The sequence below is a fragment of the Candidozyma haemuli genome, assembly GCF_002926055.2.
Source record: "Candidozyma haemuli strain B11899 chromosome Unknown E_2014730914, whole genome shotgun sequence".
NCBI classification, from domain to species: domain Eukaryota; kingdom Fungi; phylum Ascomycota; class Pichiomycetes; order Serinales; family Metschnikowiaceae; genus Candidozyma; species Candidozyma haemuli.
Window position 1 is genome coordinate 1,010,794 of NW_020289903.1, and position 20,742 is coordinate 1,031,535.

General features: G+C 45.8%; 6 protein-coding genes across 6 annotated transcripts; all 6 read right to left on the minus strand. All coding sequences in view use genetic code 12, as the record gives it.

Annotated features, from left to right (window-relative positions):
• Positions 1-769: 769 nt before the first annotated feature.
• Positions 770-2,545, minus strand: CXQ85_003617 (uncharacterized protein; the record flags this gene model as incomplete). Its single annotated transcript, XM_025487251.1, has 1 exon — positions 770-2,545. The coding sequence occupies one exon, from the start codon at positions 2,543-2,545 to the stop codon at positions 770-772; it is 1,776 nt and encodes a 591-aa protein (XP_025340699.1).
• Positions 2,546-3,413: 868 nt separating this feature from the next.
• On the minus strand, positions 3,414-4,208 carry RPS4A (40S ribosomal protein eS4; the record flags this gene model as incomplete). The annotated part of the gene is made up of 1 exon (XM_025487252.1): positions 3,414-4,208. One exon carries the CDS (start codon positions 4,206-4,208, stop codon positions 3,414-3,416), a length of 795 nt encoding a protein of 264 aa, XP_025340700.1.
• A 514-nt stretch (positions 4,209-4,722) lies between these two features.
• GYP5 (Gyp5p) lies at positions 4,723-6,642 on the minus strand (the record flags this gene model as incomplete). The annotated part of the gene is made up of 1 exon (XM_025487253.1): positions 4,723-6,642. One exon carries the CDS (start codon positions 6,640-6,642, stop codon positions 4,723-4,725), a length of 1,920 nt encoding a protein of 639 aa, XP_025340701.1.
• Positions 6,643-6,861: 219 nt separating this feature from the next.
• On the minus strand, positions 6,862-8,256 carry CXQ85_003620 (uncharacterized protein; the record flags this gene model as incomplete). Its single annotated transcript, XM_025487254.1, has 1 exon — positions 6,862-8,256. One exon carries the CDS (start codon positions 8,254-8,256, stop codon positions 6,862-6,864), a length of 1,395 nt encoding a protein of 464 aa, XP_025340702.1.
• A 2,517-nt stretch (positions 8,257-10,773) lies between these two features.
• CXQ85_003621 (uncharacterized protein) lies at positions 10,774-17,087 on the minus strand (the record flags this gene model as incomplete). Its single annotated transcript, XM_025487255.1, has 2 exons — positions 10,774-11,621; positions 13,085-17,087. 2 exons carry the CDS (start codon positions 17,085-17,087, stop codon positions 10,774-10,776), a joined length of 4,851 nt encoding a protein of 1,616 aa, XP_025340703.1.
• A 1,294-nt stretch (positions 17,088-18,381) lies between these two features.
• CXQ85_003622 (uncharacterized protein) lies at positions 18,382-20,265 on the minus strand (the record flags this gene model as incomplete). Its single annotated transcript, XM_025487256.1, has 2 exons — positions 18,382-19,139; positions 19,872-20,265. 2 exons carry the CDS (start codon positions 20,263-20,265, stop codon positions 18,382-18,384), a joined length of 1,152 nt encoding a protein of 383 aa, XP_025340704.1.
• Positions 20,266-20,742: the final 477 nt, after the last annotated feature.

Below are 20,742 nucleotides of genomic sequence, written 5' to 3' on the forward strand. Positions count from 1 at the left end.
TCACTCTCCAACTAATCCAAATTAGTCTTCTTCATGGCCTTCTTGCCTGGGCACCTGGGCACTACCTGCAGGTCTGACACTCTCACCATCGGTATCTTTTCACCCATTCAAGTCAAGATAACCAGTATCCAGCCCCATGAACATAGCAGCTAATACCCAACAAGACCCAAGTACGTATCTTCCTTAACCCTTGGCATATCAGGCCAGCTAACATTTATAGCCCAACCCATAGAGCCCTTCTTGAAAAGCCTTTTGGCATCTTTGGATCTTCTGTATTTCCCCAGTGGACCCAGTGCTCAACCACAATTCCCTAATGTTGAAGCTTACGCTACCCAGTTTGGTAAGCAGCTAAAACCCACGTGTGGTATAATATTCGACGGTAATCCGTTGGCACCACAACCGCCAGCCAATGATGCCAGGTTGGAATTCCAGAAGAAATGGCTAGCAACTCCTCTAACGACACATCAAATCAGTTCCTTCGACTGCCACCTAATCCCAGGCACTGGCTTGTTCACAATCAGTGTCAACGGTAAGGTGCGTTTCGACGAAGGCGGTAAGTCGAGGCTAGGGGAGTCTGCTGACCTTGTACAGACGCAAGATGGTAATGCCAAACCTAGACCCATTTGGGGTTCATGGTACGGCTTCAATTTGAACATGGTTATCGACGAAGCCGTTGTTCGTGGTCCAGACATTGAGCTCATAAACAGCTTTAATTATAGAATCACATACAAGCCATCAGACAGCATCATTAGCATATAATACCAATAAACTAGATTTCATTCTTGGCAACGTAGTCGTTGAGTAACTTGCCCAAGTAGTGGTTGGAGTAGAATTCCACTTCTGGCATTGGGTAGTCGAGCTGTTCAAAGACTTCTTTGACGTTTGGCGTGATAAAATCGTAAAAGACCACATCCACTGGAGCCCTACGGTCGGTATGGTCAAGCTCAACACTCTGAACGACGTTTGGAATAGGGTAGTTGATCACAGCTTTGTGAGGAGTATCGTCACCCTTATTTCCAAAGTCATCGTACGTCACATACCCTTTTTTAAGCTTGGTGACATGTACATCCAAATCTTCGTCAAACCCGTCAAAATCAATTGGCTGCTGGTTACGCTTGTTGTTGATATCTCTGGCGGTCTGATGAGGTGGTTTAAGCGAACGAACCTCCTTGTTTTGCTTTTCAGCCAGGGCCAAAATGTACCCATTCTTGTTTAACTGTGGGGCAATCTGCCTTGCGATGTACTTTGGAACAGTCACCTTGACCCACTGATTCTGGAATGGCGAGACGATGTAGTGAGTATCGATAGTATAAGGGCCCTTGTACAAATCGTACCTCACCGAACCAGTGTTAATAATGATAAGCCTTTCGTCACTGGTTTCGACGCCTTCCTCGGCATCAAGCGTTGGAAGTACTTTTTTGGCAAGCAACCTAAAGAGGTTCTTGGGATGAGACACGGGCACGTAGTCCATATAGTAGTTTGAATTGTTGACATAGCCAATAACGTCATCCAAGCCCAAATCTTTACGAGCGTCAGCGATCAATTGCTTGACGTGGTTACCTTTCTTTGTCTCCAACGCCTCAAGCGACTCTTTCTTCGTATGGTGCAAGAACAGATCAGTATTGAAATCAATGTACCTTCTGGTAAACGTATCGGAAGCCTCCAGCGACGAGGAATTCAAATTGACGCCTAAAAAGCCCACAGTTTCACAGAACCGGCCGCTCTGAAGTGCCACCAGCTTTTCATCATACACGACAAAGTCCCGAATGTGACTGTGCCCGCCAAAGTACTCAATCTTCGTTTCTGGGTAATGGGTCCTCAACTCGGCATGCAAAACACCCAACTCGTTCCAGTCCCTGGTAATAGGCACATGTGTAACCACCACGATGGTGTCCACGCTCTCAGCAGGGTACTTATCGAGAATCTCCTGGAACCAGTCCTTCCGGATAACCTCAGCAATTGAAGTCACCCTCGTCTTCTCGTTATACCTGGCAAAATCAAACATAAACCCAAGCGCCAAAATCCTCGTGCCGTGAATAGGAGTCCTAAAGTACTTATACTTATTCCCCAACGGCACCCACTCATCCTTCTCCAAGTACTCCACGTTCGTGCTAACGTAGTTCTCCTTAAAGTGAGCAGCCACTATATCGTACTCCTGCTCTGAGTTCTCTGCAAGGTAAAGCTCATGGTTGCCCAAAGTCAACAAGTCGTAGTCCTGCTTGATAAAGATAGGAAGCGACCTAGCACCATTGGGACTAGTGATATCAGAAAGGCCATTCCCGTCGTGGCGGTCTCCGCTATCAATAAGCAAAAGATCGTGCCCCTTCTCATGAGCCAATTCCTTCAAGTGGTGTGCAAAAGAGACAAAGTCGCCCCAGTCTCCACTATACGTCTTCTGGTTCAAGTGGCCCAGGTACCAGCCATGAGTATCTGTGGTGTGGAGGAAATTGAGGTCGCCGTATTCGAGGTTTCGTAAATTGGAGGCGACTGTGGCCAATGAGAGGGCGAGAAGGCCAATGAAGGTGGTAAAGTGGTGGAGTATCATGGAGTAGGTAGTTGTGGTTATCAGTAAGTAGTGAGAACTGGAGAAGGTAGATAAGCGCGCCAGCTGGGCCAGTGAGATGAGCCACAATAGGGAGAGATGGAGGATTGGTGATTAGCGGTTGAGAGTTAATCTGGTTGAGTAATTAAGAGGTTGGAAATGTTGCTGGTTTGGGGGATTTGGTTTGGGGATGGGAGTGGATGGTGGTTGGTTGGGGTAGATGGCTGGTGAGTGGTGGATATGGGTAGTGGTAGTTATGGGTAGTGGTAGTTATGGGTAGTGGTGGTAAGGTATGGTAAATGTATGGGGAGGTAACAAACATTCTGGGTGGTTCAATAAGCACTACTGGATTGTCCCTTGATCTTCCTGGGGCTGGAAAGTCTTGGGGAGGTGCTTTGGTTGGCTACTGGGCTACTGCTGGTACATGTAAATGGCTGCGAAAAGTGCTTACCAGGGTAGATAATAGCCACAAGGGGCATTTATGATTGTGGTTAGGTTACTTTAAGAGTATGTAAGGCTATTCTGGACTTACTGGAATACTTAGAAACATTGAGTGAATTTTGTGGGACATCTGGGTATGGATAATGGCTTAAGAGACTCGGATAGGCATCTGATGACCTCTAGCACCATTAGCACTTGAAATGAGCTATAATCTCCGGTTGTCTTGGTTACTAGAAGCTAGTGGGCTTCCCGTCAATGCTTTTAATCCATTTTCTCTTCTCCAGCACCCTTGGAACCATCTTTAACCATCCTCTATGCTGTATCTTCAAGTCCCCACCCCACAATCCCTACAAATCACATATAATATGAATAAGATTAGTATTTTAAATACCTATGATTACAAGAGGAAACAGAAGAGTGACCGACCTGTTTAGGCAATCAAACCCTGCTGAGCTCTTCTTCTGTCACGCTCCTCAGTGATGGACAACTTAATACCCTTACCCTTTGGCAAGGAGATGTATGGCTTACCAGCCTCGTCACCGACAACGAAAACGTTAGTCAATCTGGTGACGAAAGTGTTCTCCAAAGCATCCTTGATGTGGACCAAGTCGAAACCACCCTCGTGCTTCTCTCTGTGGGTGATAACACCAACTCTACCCATATTCTTACCACCGGTAACCATAACCAACTTACCAGTGTCGAACTTGATGAAATCAGTGATCTTACCAGTGGCCAAGTCAATCTTGACAGTGTCGTTGGCTCTGATCAATGGGTCTGGGTATCTGATGGTTCTACCGTCGTGGGTGACAACGTATGGGATACCTCTCTTACCCAAAGCGATCTTTCTGACCTTACCGAGCTTGTAAGAAGCCTCCTCAGCGGTGATTCTGTGGACAGTGAATCTACCCTTGACGTCGTACACCAATCTGAAGTTCTCGTTGGTGGCCTCCAAGGTGATGACATCCATGAAACCGGCTGGGAAGGTAGAGTCGGTTCTGACCTTACCGTCAACCTTGACGTGCTCTTGCATCAAGATAGCCTTGACCTCTCTACCGTTCAAAGCGTACTTCAATCTGTTTCTCAAGAAAACGATCAATGGCAAGCACTCTCTCAACTTGTGGGGGCCAGCAGAGGCTCTTGGGGCGTAGGTGCCGGACAATTTGTCCAACATCCAGTGGGATGGAGCCGCCAATCTCTTAAGGTGCTTCTTTGGTCCTCTAGCCATGTTTGTGGTTTGATTAGGTGTAGTAGGTAAAAGAAGAGATTTAAATTTTTTTTCACTAGTCAAGTGCGCACATCTTGATCGTTAGGGCTGAAGCCCTGGGCACGTGATCATATTGAAATCCACGCCCACCACCCCCAACGTCAACCCAAAGGCTTTTCCGTAGCTATTGATAAGGCTTTATTATTGAGTGTATCTTTTTGTATCCTTTATGTTGCCTCTTTGTTCCTGGTTGGTGTTGGCACACAGCATATGGTGATGTCTCATATCTCATACTAAGACCAGAACACAAGTAACCAGGAATATTAAGTAACAAATAATAATTAATTCCTCTAGTTTCCTTCAATAGAAACAGTCATTTACTCTTTTCGCTCTTTCTTGTGTTCTCCGCTCACCAATTGCTGCTCATCAAGCTAAAGATCACCACTTCGCAGCCATTCAACAACCACTTGCCTACATCCCCCATCAATAACGACCGTTTGCGTTTATTGCCTTTACCATGTTCTTTCTAATGCTTTTACCAAAACCACTTCTTCCCACCTCTCTGCTTCAACTCTGCGTCAACGTTCTTGTTCTCTATCGATAACTCGTGGAACTTCTCCTCGAGCTCGGCAAACCTCTCTGTCTCTTTAGCGTTTTCCGTTAAAAGATCCTGGATCTTCGAGTCAACGTCTTGCGGAAGCAGTGTGCTCAGTTTCTCAACCTTGGCTTCTAGCTCTTGGATATCCTTCTCAAGCGAGATGGCCTGTGCTTCTAGCTCTTCAATGTCGCCTAGAACGTCAGGCAACACGACCTTTGTGTTCACCAATTCCTGAACCACGTTCATGTGGTCTTTGTTGATGGTGTAGAATTCGGTCTCGAGCTGTTTGATTTCGTAGCGCAATTCGCCGTTCTTCTTTCTGTACTCCTCGATCTCCTCGGTTCTGGCAGCGTCCTTCTCACATAGAAGCTGGAATTCTGCCTTGAAACGGTTAATATCAGCAGGAGATACATCCACAAGCATAGCATCCTTCACGAAAGCATCAAGTTTATAATAGTTTGCACCGGTTTTGGTGGTATTCTTGCGGCCCAAAAGAGAGAATCTCTTGTTTTCTGGCTTCTCTGCCGAAGCGACAAATTCATCACTGACATAAATATTAAAAAGATTGAGCTTCAAGAATTCAAGAAGAGCGTCAAAGTTGAGTCGAAGCAAGTTCGATTCATTGCGCAACATCAAATTCACCGCCAAACGAAGCACAGCTTCAATGCCCTGAGTTATGACCATGTCAAATATCCTTAACACCACATCCAATGGGAACTTATAACTAAAGAACGTTAGGAACCATTGGGATGCGTACATCAGCAGTCGAATGCCCTGGCGCACCAAATGGTTATATAAAATAGGCAGACACTGTTCAAGCAAACGATCGAACTGGTGAAGCAACAAGTGCAAGCCTTGCATTTCTGGACAGAACAAATCCCGAAGGCCGTAGTCCTTCATTAAGGTGACAAGTAAACAGAAACACTCAGCCTCGTTCATGTTCATCACCAACGGCACAACAATAAATACCATGCCCTGAGTGTACCCGACGTCAGGGTCGAAAAGCGAATATACTTTGATCACATTGAACAATTCGTCAGCCTTATTGGCAGCATTGACGTTGGTAAAGAACGACGTACGAGACAAGTCTCTCTTGATCGCCCGTTCATGGACAGACTGTTCATTCTTTAAGTGGAAGTAGAGCTCCTCGAGTTGAAGGTTCTTCGAACGACTCACGAGCTGCCACACAATACCCCTAAACTCTTTAGGAATACCATCTGCCACAGCACGCTGCACCGACTGCGGTTCCTCCTGGACTAACTCGTCGTAGTTTTCAACAACACGTGCCCAGAAGTCCCAATCGATATCCACGCCGCCCATAAGCTCGGGCGCTGATCCTATAGTGCTCTTAATGCCATTGAAAGTCTTTACAATGCTCTCACGACCAGACTCAATGGCTGAACGGGCAGCAGCATCCTTCGAGTCAAACTTAATGGTAATCTCGTTCTGTCTGGCCGCAAGCAACGACGAAGGGGCCTCTGTAGGCGGAGCATCACTTTTAGATAACCCAGTTTCCACAACGGTATGGATTCCATCTCTTGGAGGTAACGTGGTATCTTCCACTATGGTAGTTTCTGGTTCTGGATCCGCCGGGAAAGCTCCAGGAGCAACAGATTCTTCTGCCACGGGCTCCTCCAAGACCGTAGTATCCTCCTGAGTATGTGCCTCGTGGGAATCGGCAAATTCGTCATCGTCGTCATTGTCTCTTTCTTCAGTAGACCCTGTTGAGTCTAAGTTAGACTCGGTGGACGAGGGCTGGTCGAAGTTTCCGTTTTGGGAAGCGTTTTCGGGATTACTTTCGGCGCCATTCTCGGCCCTGGCTTTCTGCAGCTTCTTCTTTCCACCTTTTTTGGCCATTGCTATCACAGAAGTGCTGGGGTATCAATAGTTAAGTAGGTTTAGGTTGAGACTGGTGTGCAGCCGGGACCAAGACGGTTGAATCTGGGCTTTTTGCTTGGGTGCAGGACATTTGCACCCAAATATATCTCCTGACAAGGGTGGCTACGAGTTAGTATAAAAAAAAAGGGATCATTAAAGTTGGTCATTCTCGTACTATAGTCATTTCTCATCACAGTCTTAAAGTGCCCACACGGGCTCCTCTTCAACGATACGCACGGCCACTGGCGACGTGGGAACGGGGCCTAACATGTTGGACTCGTCCAAGCGAACCATCCGTTGCAGCAGGTTCAGCGACAAGATATCGTTATCCTGGGAGCTTGCAGTGCTTCCTGAGCTTAGCAGCGGCAGCTGCATGGCGGCGTCGTTGGAGGTGAAGGTACTGAGGTACCAGCTGGTTCCACCCGAGAGCTCCTCTGACGAAGAACAACGGACGCTTTCACTTCCAGAGTAATTGTAATCCAGCTCAGAAAGCGACTCCAGTGATAGGACCGACTCATAAGAGCTTCCGCTGCCGTCACCGGGAGTTCCCTCGTGGATCACGCCTCCTACGACGTTCTTCTCCACCAAGAGAGTCTCGAGTCTTTCCCTGTCACAATTAGGGAAAAACACGCGTATCACACCTTCTTCTGCAATCACTTCAACAGGCAACTCGCCCAACTCACTCAAACGGGCCAAATCTTCCTGGACTTCAGCAAGCTTCTCGCGGTATCTGGCCAAGCTGTCTACCATTTCATCCACCACGTCAGCGGTCAAAATTGACTTCTGGGGCACCAGAATACGAGGTCCGTATCTGAAATCCACATAAACACCAGTTGAGCTGACAGGTCGAGCATCAAGAGCTGGGTTGGCTTCTCCATGTTCAGAGGAAGTCCATCCGGCGAGTCTCTTCACGAGATCATGGTAACGAGGGGAGCAAAGAATGTTTGTTCTGAGGGTAGAAGGGATGGCGGCGGCAGAGTCAACAGCCAGAATGATGGACTTTTCAGCCTCGTGCAACACAGAGACCATGCTGGCCTTTTCGTTCTTGGAAAAGAGCTGCGCTACGGCGCCTTGCATATTCATATTCCATTTGCGGTCTTCTTCCTCCTCAAACGCCTGGCAAAGGTCTTTCTGGGCTAAATGTGTAATTGAAGGCACTTTACAGAGCCTAAGCATGCTCAGGGAGTGGTAACCGTTTCTAGCGGTGAAGTTCTGGGTCAAAAGCGCCGTGTTCACACGGTACCGAGCTCCGTGTTTACTGAACGGGCAGAAACTGCTGAAAAACCGGAACTGGTGGCCCTTGAACCCACAGTTCTTACCCAAAGCACCCCATTTCTCGAATATAATGCTCCGGCAGCTCCAGAACAGATGGTTGGTGCCGAAAAACGTGCTATAGCATCTATGGCTGGTGATATTCATTCGTTTGAACCCACGAGACCTCTGAGGCACCGCCACTGGAATCCGAGCCGGAGCTGGACTCTGGCCCCAGTAGCCTTCCTGGCCCAAGTTCTCCTGGAGCTCTTCAAGGGCCTGTTTCAAGCGTCTGGAGATGTTCCTCTTCAACGCGGCGAGGTTTTTCAACGCAGACGACATGGCATTCTAATATAAAAGTGGAAAAAGTAGTAAGTTAAGAAACCCAGTCAAGAAAGGGTAGCTAAAGAAACAAAAAGCCGTTTTAGGGTGTGTTTTGGGGGTCTGGATGAGGCTGGAGCGGTGCGCGCACGACCCTGACCCGTTTTCCCAAAAACCCCATCACCCTTGCTCCGTCCCGGAACCGACCGACCAAGAGGGGACAGGAAGAAGTCGGAAGGCAAGGACAAAGGAAACGTAGAGGAAAGATGATTATTGGCTGACTATGGTCAGGTGAATATGGGGTAGAGAAAAGCGTGAAAAGTGAAGAAGTAAGGGAGGGGGTTGTTCTGGGTCCATGTGCTTCTGGACTGGCCAGGCCAGGCTGGAGAGTGAGAAATGACGTAGGTAGAAGGAGGGAGGAGGGAGGAGGCAGGGAAAAAGAGGTATATAAGGGGAGGAAATTCCCACATATTTTGGGCATTTTTTGTTGTTTTTTTTGTTCTATTTTTGGCGATCTCTTCTTCTCTTGTTATTTCTTCTTCGTTAATTCTGTGGGTGTTTCGTTTGATGGAGCCAGAGCTGTCCTCGTTGTCAGGCTGGCTCGTGAAAATGACAGTCGGCTGCGAAAAAGTGTCACTGGCTGCGGAAAATAACCCTGGATGCGGAAAATAGCACTGGCTGCGAAATCAGACTGGAAGGTGAAGAAGTGGTAGAAGTGGTAGAAGTGGTTGCTGTTGGGCGTAAATGGGGAATTAAGGGACGTAGGTTGGGTTCACGGTTTGCTCTTTGTACCTTTAAATTATGAAAAGATGGGTTGGCGGTGGAAGTGGTGCTTTTTGTTTGTTGTTGGTGTTTGGGGGATGTACTTCCTAGATATGCCTATTAGTAGATCTGGTCAGCCTGGGGTAGCATAAAGAGGCCAGTAGTATTGAGTTGCGGAAATACTTTTGCTGATAAGCTCTAAGTGATGAGTTCTCTCCATATGTGCATTTTGGCTATTCCAGGTTTAGGTTTGAAGTGACTGGTGGGGTACTTGGTCGGTGATTGGTGCCGGTTGGTGATAAGAGGCTGGCCAGTTGTATAAGTGACCCAGAATGACCAGAAACCGATGAAAGGCTCATTTATGTTATCTTTTTAGATCAGTTTTCTTTCATTTAAAAGACTATTACTATTATTATCTTCCTCTAGAGTGCTCTAAGGTTGCTCGTTGAGTGTTAGTTCATGACTAGCCAGAGGTGAATAGAGACAGTAGTTGGACTGATAAGTACGTCTGCTTTGACTAAAAGTACTTACTGGGTTCCTACTAGTACTACGTGGTTTAAGAACCCATTTCTTGTACCCCTTGGCTATACTTGCCCTTGGGATCTGGAAATTAATAGTCACCTGTAGTCACCTTTAGTCACCTCTAGTCACCTCTAGTCACCTCTAGTCACCTCAAGTGCACCATATATTATGAGTCAGCCTTACCCAAACACAAGCGTCCATTTCCTCATTTACATTTATATATTACCTCCAAATTCACTTTTAATCTGCCATTGAACCCCAGTTCTACCTATCTTGCGTCCTTCTTTGATACCACCATCTGTGTGTTTCTCTGGATCTGGAATTCTACCTTTCTACCTTTCAGATCTCACAGTTAACCTAACAAGTACTTCAAGTCCAGACTCGAAAGCACCACTATATTCCCTTTCTTGACTTTCTCTTCTGATCATCTTCCCCTCCTTAGCCTTCCCTTTCCTTCCACATCAGTTGATGCCATAGCGGTATTTGGAATTTCGCAGCCATTGGTACACAAAAGGCAAACGCCGAAATCACCCAAACAGGCAATGGACGGCTTCGAGAGGTGGAATTTGTGGAAGGACGAAACGCCAGCGTGGCGGTTTCACAAGGGTTTTGTGGAGGTTGAGTTTTGTTGATTTTGGGGGTTTTTTTGGTTGGTGGTTGTTAGCGGTGAATGGCTCAGATGGAGCTTATTGGGCTTAATTGGTGAAGTTGAACTTGGTTCGTAGGATTTGGGGAGAAATGAAAATAGGGGGATTAAGTGGGATTCGGTAATTGATTAAGTTCGAATTTGGCTACTTTTACACGTTTTTATACCTTTTTAGGGGGACTTGAATGTTTGTGGTTTGTAGTAGTTCTTGATATTTCACTATATTTTGCGAAACCATCACCAGTTCTCACCAACACTGTAAACCTAAAGTTTCTAGAAAAACTAATAAAATAATCCAAAGTAGACTTTTAACATTCTTTGATGCCCAATTACATGTAAAGACTGAATTCTTCCTTTCTATGCCTTCAATTGCCTGACTGTAGCTTCTACCTTAGGCATTCCATACATGCCTCACATTTGGCTGCAAAATACCCTGCCTAGCCTTACCTCATTCAATTCTCCTACAAAGTCTACTAAACCTCTGGTCTGGCTCATATGAATCGTATATTGGTCGTGATTTCCGCGCTGGGGCGGTCTGGTTCGTAAAATGGATGTGTGCTGGGGAATAAGGTGATCAATGCAAATGTCAATGTCAATGTCAATGCCGTCTAGAAGTCGCCGCTGATGACTTCGTTAAATATGGACGTGTACTCTGGCGAGAACGCACTCGCCGAGAGCTTCGGTCTTTTGAAATCAGGCTCCAGGAACCCGCCTGAGTCGATATGCTCGTCGTAGTCAAAGTTCTCAATGGAATTCAACGACAACACCGACGAAGGACTGGTTAACGAGTGGCCGTGGGTCGTTGCACACAGATCTCGGCTACCACTGGCAATTGGCGCCGTGGGGATCCTCTGCAGCTGCGGAGACGTGGGGATGTTGTTCAACGTGAAATCATCAATAATCTCCTGCTTCACACGAACCTTATCCCAATTGGCAGTTTCCTGGGCATCGCAAGCCACAGAATCGTCTTCGTGGTCGTGGCGGCTGCCAGCATTGGAAAATATCGAGTTTGAAGGCGATTGCGCCGTAGACTGAGCCGTAGACCCACCACTACTAGCCTTCAAGCTCATCAACTGCTCCACATAGTCAGGACTATCCATAAGCAGGTCAAGACTCACATGCGAAGGCAACATGATCCTTAGCATTTCACTCACTTTCTCCAACTTATTCTCCACCTCAGTCAAGTGTCTTCTGGTCAACGGTGACCTGACGGTGCGTGGCAGGTACGAGCAACACCACCCATGCTGTTCACACTTGGTACATCTAGGGTACCCTTTGGAGCATTTCAACTTGCGTTTCCGACACGAATCACACGCCTGTTCTATGGCCACGTCGTCTGGAGACTCTGACTTTGAGTCGGAGTCAGATGAGGGTTGGTCCAACGTGGGCTGGGGCAATTGTAGAGACACCACCTGAGGTTCAGCCTTGACAAGCTTGGACGACGACGACGAGGGGACTCTTTTCTGGACATACTGGGAGGTGGAAAAAAAGATTAGTGGTATTTCAATTGGGGTTGGTTGTCCAATTATTTGTCAAGATCACGCTGAGAAATATGATCTGGCAGCGGGCGAAGCGGGTAGCAGGCAGCAAGAAGCAAGGGTAAATGGAGGAACGGGAAGATTAGGGGGAAGGAGTTCTGGAAGTGTCGTTGGAAACTAAAGGAAGAACAGGAAGTGAAGTGAGGTTGGTTTATTTTTTATTTTTTGCACTGGGTGTTTCGGTACCAATTTTTTTTCCTTTCCTTCCTGCAAAATTCCTGGGAGGGGTAAATTGAATCGTCTGGATTAAGTTTTGGATTAGCCCCTCTTGCATGCAGGAGCAAACCTGCAATACGCTTACGGAACAACCGCGAGCGAAATGGGTGTTTTGGATGGCCCCAGGGCATCAGTTCCGGGGATTCCCCGGAGCTGGTGACCAGGGAGCCACAAAATCCATATATTAGAGTCTCCAGTATCTTCTGGATTCCCCCCTTCTGTTTACTTTGTCTTCTGGACCCAACATGGCCAAAGCTTAGGTATGACGTTGACGTGCTGTTCGATGAGTTAGCAGCGCAGCAAATGTCTATGCAGGGTACCCAAAAGCCGTTTGACGTCTAATTATTAATAATAACAATCCAGCAATGTTCTGGAAAGATCGTGTGGGTTAGTTGCCACATGAGATAAATGAGTGTTTTGGACCAATAGAAGGGGAGTTTTTCCAGTGGGACGGCTTGCCGATCTCAGGCGGGGCATGCTTTTTCTTTTTTTTTCTGTTGGTGGGTGCGGGTGGGGCTTCGGCGGGGCGAATGTGCAAGTCCGAGCCGGAACAATTCTCAGCGCTTGTTAATTGTTCCGAGCGAAAATTTGTTGAATAAACACTCACGCATGAAAGACAAAGAAAAAGCAAGATGTATGAAGGTTATCGCTTGGCGGGCATTCGTAGATGAGGAGAAGAAATCAGGGCTTTGCATGTTGGATTTTGACCAATGAGGAAGGCCAAACAGTTGGAAACACGAAATATAGGGCGTTTTGGGGCGTTTCTATTGTTATCATGAGAAGAAGTGGTGGAGCCCTGTTGATTATCATGGACCAATGAGAGAAGGGTATGGTTGGATGTTTTGATAATAGGAGATAGAAGGTCAGTGAAGGTGAAAGGCTGTGTCAGACACAACCAACAAATAGTAGTACCTTCTTCACTGCTGGTCTCCACCTTCGCCTTCTCTTCACCTCCTGTATCGCTGGTTAATGTCCAGCCTTTGTTCGAGAAGTTCTCTATTCTCCGTCTATAAAGGAATATGTTCGTGAAGGGTATACCGACCGCCAGCGGTCTGGTAGTTCTCCACTTCTTGATGTTCCAGCGCCATTCGTTCATTAATGGCCGCTGTTTATATGGGCATCAGCCTTACGAGCCCGGGCCCGCTTCCTGACCCATTTTGGGTACTTCTACCGGCCTTCTTCCCGCCTTGGCTTCTTGCTCCGTTCTTGTTGCTACCCTTGTGTCTTTTTTGAGATGGGCCTTTATGCGATTGAGATCGTTTCTTCTGCGTAGGTGGGAAGTATTGTGATGTAGTCTCACTGATTGTGCTATTTCCCTGCGTGCTCTGCGAACGGAAATCAGACGAACCTTTCTTTCGTTCTCTTGCCAAGGTACCCAAAGCTTTCTTGAAATACTGGAAATACGGCGCCTGGTCTTTGCTGATACTTTCGAGTTTGCCAAAGTCTCTGGCGTTGGTTGGAAGCTTGATGGCCATTTCTTTGAGTGCATCGTCTGCAACGAGGTAGTTGGGCCTTGCAAACCTGAGCTCTTGCAGTTTCTGCTGCCTGATATTTCTCAATTCAACAAATGCTCGTTCCACCGAATCTTCGTTATTGGCAGTAACCATTCCGTTGAAGTTTTGTCGAGGCAACGAGATCTTGCTCTTTGTGGTTTGATAGACGTTCTCCTTCTCTTGTTCTTGGTTTCTCATCTCTCTAGCACTGACAAACGAATCCTGGTACCTGAAAGTATTAAGGCCATTTCCATTTCCAGAAGCAACGAGTTTGACTCTGTCGTTCTTCTTGGCAGACTCTGGCTGGGCAAAACTAAGCTTGATTCTTTTGCCGCCATTTAACAATGCTCTCGCGTTTGGTCCACATTTAACATAAGAAGATGCAAATCCACCTCTCATTACCTGGTATTCCAAAAGACACCCTTCACTTTGCAAGTGGAAGAAGATTCTCTCAATAGCACCTCTATCAAGGCCACTTCCAAGCCCATGGTACTCATTCTCATGATGGCCCATTTTCAAGATCTTGCCGCCTCTTGAACCTCTGTAGACATCCTGACAATGAATGGTGGTGACTTTATCCAGCAGGATCTGTTGGACAAGCCTAACGATATTCTGACAATGCTCAGTGACGTCTTTCACCACTGCAACGGTCTCGCTGCAACAATTATCACACTTCTTGTTGCACTTCGCTGGATCAAACTCTTCATTGAAGAAATGCAAAACTTGTTTTCTTCTGCAATCTGACTTATTTTCACAATACTGGACAACCTGCTTCAATTTTGAGAGATGCGATTCCCTGGCCTCTTCTTCAAGTTTATCGTCTCTTTGAATCAAACTCTGAAGACTTCGAGCGTCCTTATACGAGTAAAACATGATACATTCACTCTCATTGCCATCTCTACCAGCACGACCTGTTTCTTGGTAGTATCCCTCCAAAGAACGTGGGATGTACATATGAATAACAAAACGAACATCAGGTTTATCAATACCCATACCAAAAGCAATAGTAGCACAGATCAATTGCAACTCATCATGTTGCCATTTGGTTTGAACATCAAATCTCTCATTTGGATCCATACCAGCATGGTAGAACATCGCTCGGATACCGAATTCATTAAGCTTTTGAGCAGTAGTTTCACAGGACTGTTTGGAATGACAGTAGATGATACCAGTCTGCCCACGTCTGTTTTGCATGATGTAGTCTCTGATCCACTCATAAATATTAGAGGGCTTGTTCTTGACCTCATAGAATAGATTTGTACGGTTGAAACTTTGCTTGAGTAGAACAGGATTCGACATGCGAAGATGGTGGACAATATCAAGTCTGACTTTTTCGTTTGCAGTTGCAGTAAGCGCCATAACTGGAACATTAGGATACTGTTCCTTGAACATACTCATGCCCTTGTAATCTGGCCTGAAGTCGTGTCCCCAAGAACTAACACAGTGAGCTTCGTCAACAACAACTCTTGCAAGCATTTCATTCTCATAAAGCTTTGTGAGCACTTTCTGAACTCTTACCGAATTGTTAACCATCTCTGGCGATAAATAAACAAGGTCGAGCTGACCTGAAGTCAACGACTTGAAAGTGGCGTTTCTTTCTGCGCTCGATCCCTTCGAACTGATCATGCCAGCACGAATATTCTTATCCATCAAGTGCTGAACCTGATCTTGCATCAACGAAATCAACGGAGAAATGACAAGTGTTGTCCCTTTTGTTCTTCCACCTTTAACGAGAGCAGGAAGCTGGTAACAAAGCGACTTACCACCTCCCGTAGGAATTAACACGAAGACATCTTTTCCATTCAACGTAGAACACACGGCCTCAAGCTGATTTGGACGAAAACTTTTAAGCTTGAATGTCTTTTCTAAAATGTCATACACTTCATTTGCAAACTTCTCAGATCCAGGGATAACTCTCCTTTCGGTCTGGCTCAGTTTACCCACAGATTTTGAAAGCTGAAGTAACTCATCGTCGTCATCGCTGAAGTCTTCATCACTAATAATGACCTGGTTAGGCTCCACCTTGACTTTCGTATAGGAAAGTTCATTAAGCGCCGCCATATCTTCGTCCTCCATGTCGTCCTCAGATGGAATTTCAACAATCTCATCACGAGCTTCGTTAAGTTGGGTAGTAAAGTCCATAGGGTTGACTTCTTCCTCCTCTTCGTCACTGAGGTCAACCATTTCAATATTTTCCTCGGCGGCTTTTTTCGCCATCTGAGTTGCATACTTGACGCCATATCTTTCAGCGACATCTTGAGACAATCTGATATTTTGAAGTTCATCTTCTATATCGTTTCTTTCTGGCAGACGTGGTGCACTATCTTCAATATCGCTATACTCTTGTCCAGATTCCATTTGCGATGCTCGAGCACTAATGTAAGTATCATCGATAGACTCAGCATCATCGGCTGCAATGAAACCACTCAAATCAGTTTCCTGGTCGTCTGCCTGAGACGATCTTAAACCATCCATATAATCCTCACCAAAGTCGTCTTCCATATCATCTTCATCAACAAATAAACTTTGAGGGGGAAGTTCACCGTCTCTTTTCTTTCGGCGGTTTTCCATGATGATTTGGCGAGCCTCTTCCTTATTACGTTCAAAGTCATTAGCCTGAGTACGTTGAGTAGGCGAAAACGGAGAAAGCTGAAATGGCGAAGTAGGCACTTCTGTAGGCCCCTCACGAGCTGGAGAAACCGCAGGCGCTGGCTCAGGTTCTGGAGAAAACGGGATCTGGACTTCATTATTATCAATATTTTGGGCTGGCCGAGCCTGGGGCTGTGAAGACGGCGGAATAACAGGCGAATCTATGCGTATGCTTGACGGTATGCCCAATGGCGTAGGCGGTATTTCAGAAGAAAAGCTGGATATCTTCGAAAGGTCTTCTTCAGCTGGAGGAGGATCAAGAAACGTGAACATGGACCTCATCTTCGTATGCTGCGCGTCAACAGCGCCATATTTCGTAGCAAAGTTCTTTGAAACCCACTGGTTCTTTGCGTCTAGCGAAAGAGACGTGGATTCACTCACCGAGTGCCTTTTGACTAGCAAATTGATCTTGGCCTCGCAGACACGTATATACGCCTGTAGCTTTTCCACGTCTTCATCTGCTCCATGGGTTTTGGTCGTATTTTGACGTTGTAGGGACGGTCTAGGCGGTATAGACGGTCTAGAAGACGTGTTTGGCTGTCCAGAAGGCCTCGTTGGAGCAGTTGGCCTCGTTGGAGCAGTTGACCCCGACAGTCCCAGCTGTACCAGCTGGGCCTGGGCCTGTAGCGAGTCGATCGTGCTCTGTTTCTTAGGACTCGTTCCTCCCGCCCTAAGCGGCGGTAGCGCCCTCGTATCGATCAACTTCAACGATTCCGAGTCACTAAAGTCAGATAACTCGTCTAGCTGGTTCTGTAGCTGCGTAGAAGCCATAAGCGGCACTGGCGACGAGCCCCTCTTCGCTGGCGGCGGTAGAAACGGCACCAGACGCTCTGTATTCGAATTTCCAGGATCACCAACCGCCTGGTCCCTCGGTAGCGTCTGAGTAGGAAACTTAAAGATCGGGTCTCTTCGAGGCTCCAGTCCTCCCAGGCGTAGAAGAATGTCCTTATGCCACAGCGGCGGCAGGTACGGTTTGGACACGTCACACCAGGCCTTCAACTCTTTTAGGTTATTCTGAACAGGCATACTTTTCAGGCCTGAGCGGCAGAAGGTGTGTTTTGGAAATGGAGGAAGTGAAGGCGATGGATTCGAGGTTTTGATGTTTACGCGAAGCTGCAAAAGACCCTTTCGCGTATGCAAACTGGGACGAGTCTGAAGACGTGGAGGGTGGACCAGTTGGAGGAGTTGGCGAGTTGGGGGGATGGAGGGTGGATTTGATGAGTTTGGGCAGATGCTGGATTGACGAGTTTGGGAGGTGATTTGGAATTGGCTGGGGTTGGGTGGATTTGGGTGGAGGTGGAATGGCTGCAAACGAGTAAACAATGTATGCATGGCAGATTGGCTGCGAAAAGTGGTTAACTGGGGAGTGGAGGAGGAAGAAGTGGTTGGATAAAGGAAGGGGGTAGAAAATGGGTAAGAAAGAGAGTAAGTGTATGTTTAGGTGGTGCCTGGGTTAGGTGGATTGGACTTTTGGAGTGGCACTGGGAGGAGTTGTTGGGAAGTGGAGGTGGAGTAGGGCTGTTCCAGGGAAGCTACTTATATATATATGTATGTATATGCTTCCTCATGTGAATGTGAATTAAAGTTACTGGGATTGGAGTTTGGAAAGTCGTCGGGTATAACTGAAGGAAGATGGTCATTAGGGATGAATATGTATTGGAGATTTGGGATTCTCTTGGTCTGGGTGATTCTAGGAACTCTACATACCATGAATTACTATATAGATAGAAACAATTCGTATATTACATTACCAAGCAGCCGTAAATGATAAAAATTTTTTTTTTTTAGATTTTCATGACAAGCCACTAGCTCTAGGCGACGAGAACATGTACAAAGGGGAATAGACAATCACATACGTAATCTGAAAGCACCCAGGAATCTTCAGAATGGAACAAGAGAAGAGTTTCATTTAAAGCTTTCAATAGGCCAATGATAAAATCTTCAACTATACATGTGCTACTTCTAGCTTGAAATGAATGAAAGCAGAGTTACAGGAAAATGCCATTAACTTCCACACTCGCTTGGAATGTCACATTTGACGAGAGAACAACGCTTATTTCGAGCCATCAATGGAATCAGGGTTGAAAGAAGTCCAGAATTACTTGATTTTGGTTTACAATGCACCAAAAAGGCAATTTATTGGCAAGTAGACTCAGCGTTACTATTCATGAACGCCCTAATTCTGATCACTGCCTTTGTAGCCTTACTGTTGAAGAAAAGAACATATATTTTCTGGGTACCATATATCAATACTTAAAGAACTGACATGCAGCTTAAGGTGCTTTCAGAGATTCTCTGAGTGTGGATGCTTGTAACTGGTTCAACAAGAATTGTCTTCGTGGTACAGACGATAAATCTTTATAGCGTTGGCAAGGACCTGGAAATAAGCTATGCAAACAAGAAGAAAGCCGAAATTGTTTTTATCTTTTGTCATGTTAAGAAGCCCAATTTTGGAAGCAGGTAACTTCCGATTGCCCGTATACAACACAGCCAAAAAGAGGAGAGTTAGCATACACGATAACACATTCATAAAGTAATAACATAAAGGCACCAAAAACAACAAGCAGCTACCGAATAGCGAGCCAAGCAGTACTAAAAGATAGGGAAATATCACTTCGTCATAACCTATTTTAGTTTCAAGAGTTGTGAATACTTCAATAGCATTCCCATCTATATCTTCCCCCTCGTTCAAATTCCTCAAGTTCCTTTTTCTAAATTCATCGAGGACATTTTCACATTTGTAATAAGCTTCGTTAAATTGCCTGATCCACGACGAGGCATAGTACTGACTCTTTTGCTTCCCAGGCACTTGGTCCTCCAACATCATCGATATGATATCGTGTATGATTAGACGAAGTGGAGCTATTTCAAGATTGCCAAGTTTGCTTAAAGAAGATGTAGAGTCAGCTTTTATAAACCCCCAAGCAGTGCAAAAGTACACAGTTCTGCCCCGAGACCAGGTCTTTGGAATGGATGCGGCCATGTTGTCTGTACAGCCTGGAGAAATCTCTTCGAAAGCTTCCAATACAGATCTGGCATAGTCGTACCAGGTATCTGGCGAGTCAACGGTACATTTAACTAGTGCATGGCTTTGAGCAGGGTATAATAGGTAGATGAAAAGGAAAAGACTTCCAAGCATAAGAAACCAAGATAATATGCTGAGGAAATTCATGCTGAGTGGATAAAGGTTGTAGTTGGTTGGGGATCGATGAAGGTCGCAACTGGGCAGTTTTATACCCGTGAATCTCCAGAGGGAAAGTATAGTCCATGCAAGTTGAAGCACAAGAATGTGAAGGGAATATTTTTAAGCAAAAGAACAGAGTGTGGAGAAAGGCTTATGTTTATTGATTACCAATTGATATCAGTTTGGCTTGAATTTAAATTGAAATAAAGAGCGGTAAGTGTATTAGGTGAAGCTTGCAAAAGCGTGTTTGGATTCCAGTGACAAGAAATGCCCACTCCATATTAGATTCCCGCTGGTGGCTCTCGAGAAAGGTCAACTTCATCAATACCGAGTGATTTTGGGCCGTGTGATAAAAAAGGCCACAAATAGAAGAGCCCAAATGCTAAACAATATACCAATGAGCCCCCCACAGTCGTTTATTACCTGAACAGCTCCTAAGTCGACACCTTTCTGGAAAAATATAACAAAAAACCCAATCCAAGAATGGAAGAATGGACCAATAAGAGAGAACAGACAGTCCAACAGGGTTGTGTCAACAAGTAAACGTAACATTACCAAGGCAATGGAAGTAAAGACTATAGTGAATAAAGCCAAGCTAAAACCGTCTATTGGGTGACGATACGTACGTTTAAACTTGTCATATTTGTTTACTTCGCCAGACAGTGACGCCCTTATGGCCTGGTTTAAAGCGAGAATACTTTGGTCTTTCCAGTTTTCAGCGGTTTTCTTTATCTCCAGCTTCCTCTCCAATGTCTGTTCGGCAATAACTGACCCAATATCACGCATGATGACTTCGAATGGATACTGTGCCAGTGTCCTATGACAGACTGGCTTGGAACCTTCAGACTTTCTGCAATAACCGAAAATACTAACGTAGTAATCTGTTTTTCCATAGGGCCATTTTTCGGGAACTTTAGAAAGCATGTTGCCTGTTGAGCCTTTGGCAGCTTGTTCACAAGTATTCAAGAATTCTCTCGTGTAGTCAAACCAATCATTGGGTCCTTGGAGAGTGACTTTCATTGTTGATGTTTGGAGAGTTGGGAAATATACCCATAGATGAAGACCTACACCAAGCCATGTAAGTATAACTGCTGTAAGACGCTTAACACGCTCAGTAGGAGGGAACAAGTTTGAAATCCATGTCTCCACTTCCTCGAGACAAGACCGAAATGGGGTTTTCATGATTCAAGTGGCCCTGGGATCTGGAAAGGTTTTCTAGAGCTCCAGGATGCAAAAGGGCTTTGAAACGTGATGTCGAACTAATAAGGCAAGCACAGTGGATGCCTGGACTTGCCTTTAATGAATGCCTCGAAAGGGTCTGCAATTTCTGAAGTCCTCTCAATCCTAAGCAAAAGCTCTGTTTCTATTATTTAAAACAGCGTCTCTTATTGCTATTTTGTGGAAGGCCATCTACAGCAGCCAAAGTAATAAAAGAAGTACTCTCTATCTCCAAGATCATAATGAAAATTAATGAGATGTAAGGTTTGGACGCTATTC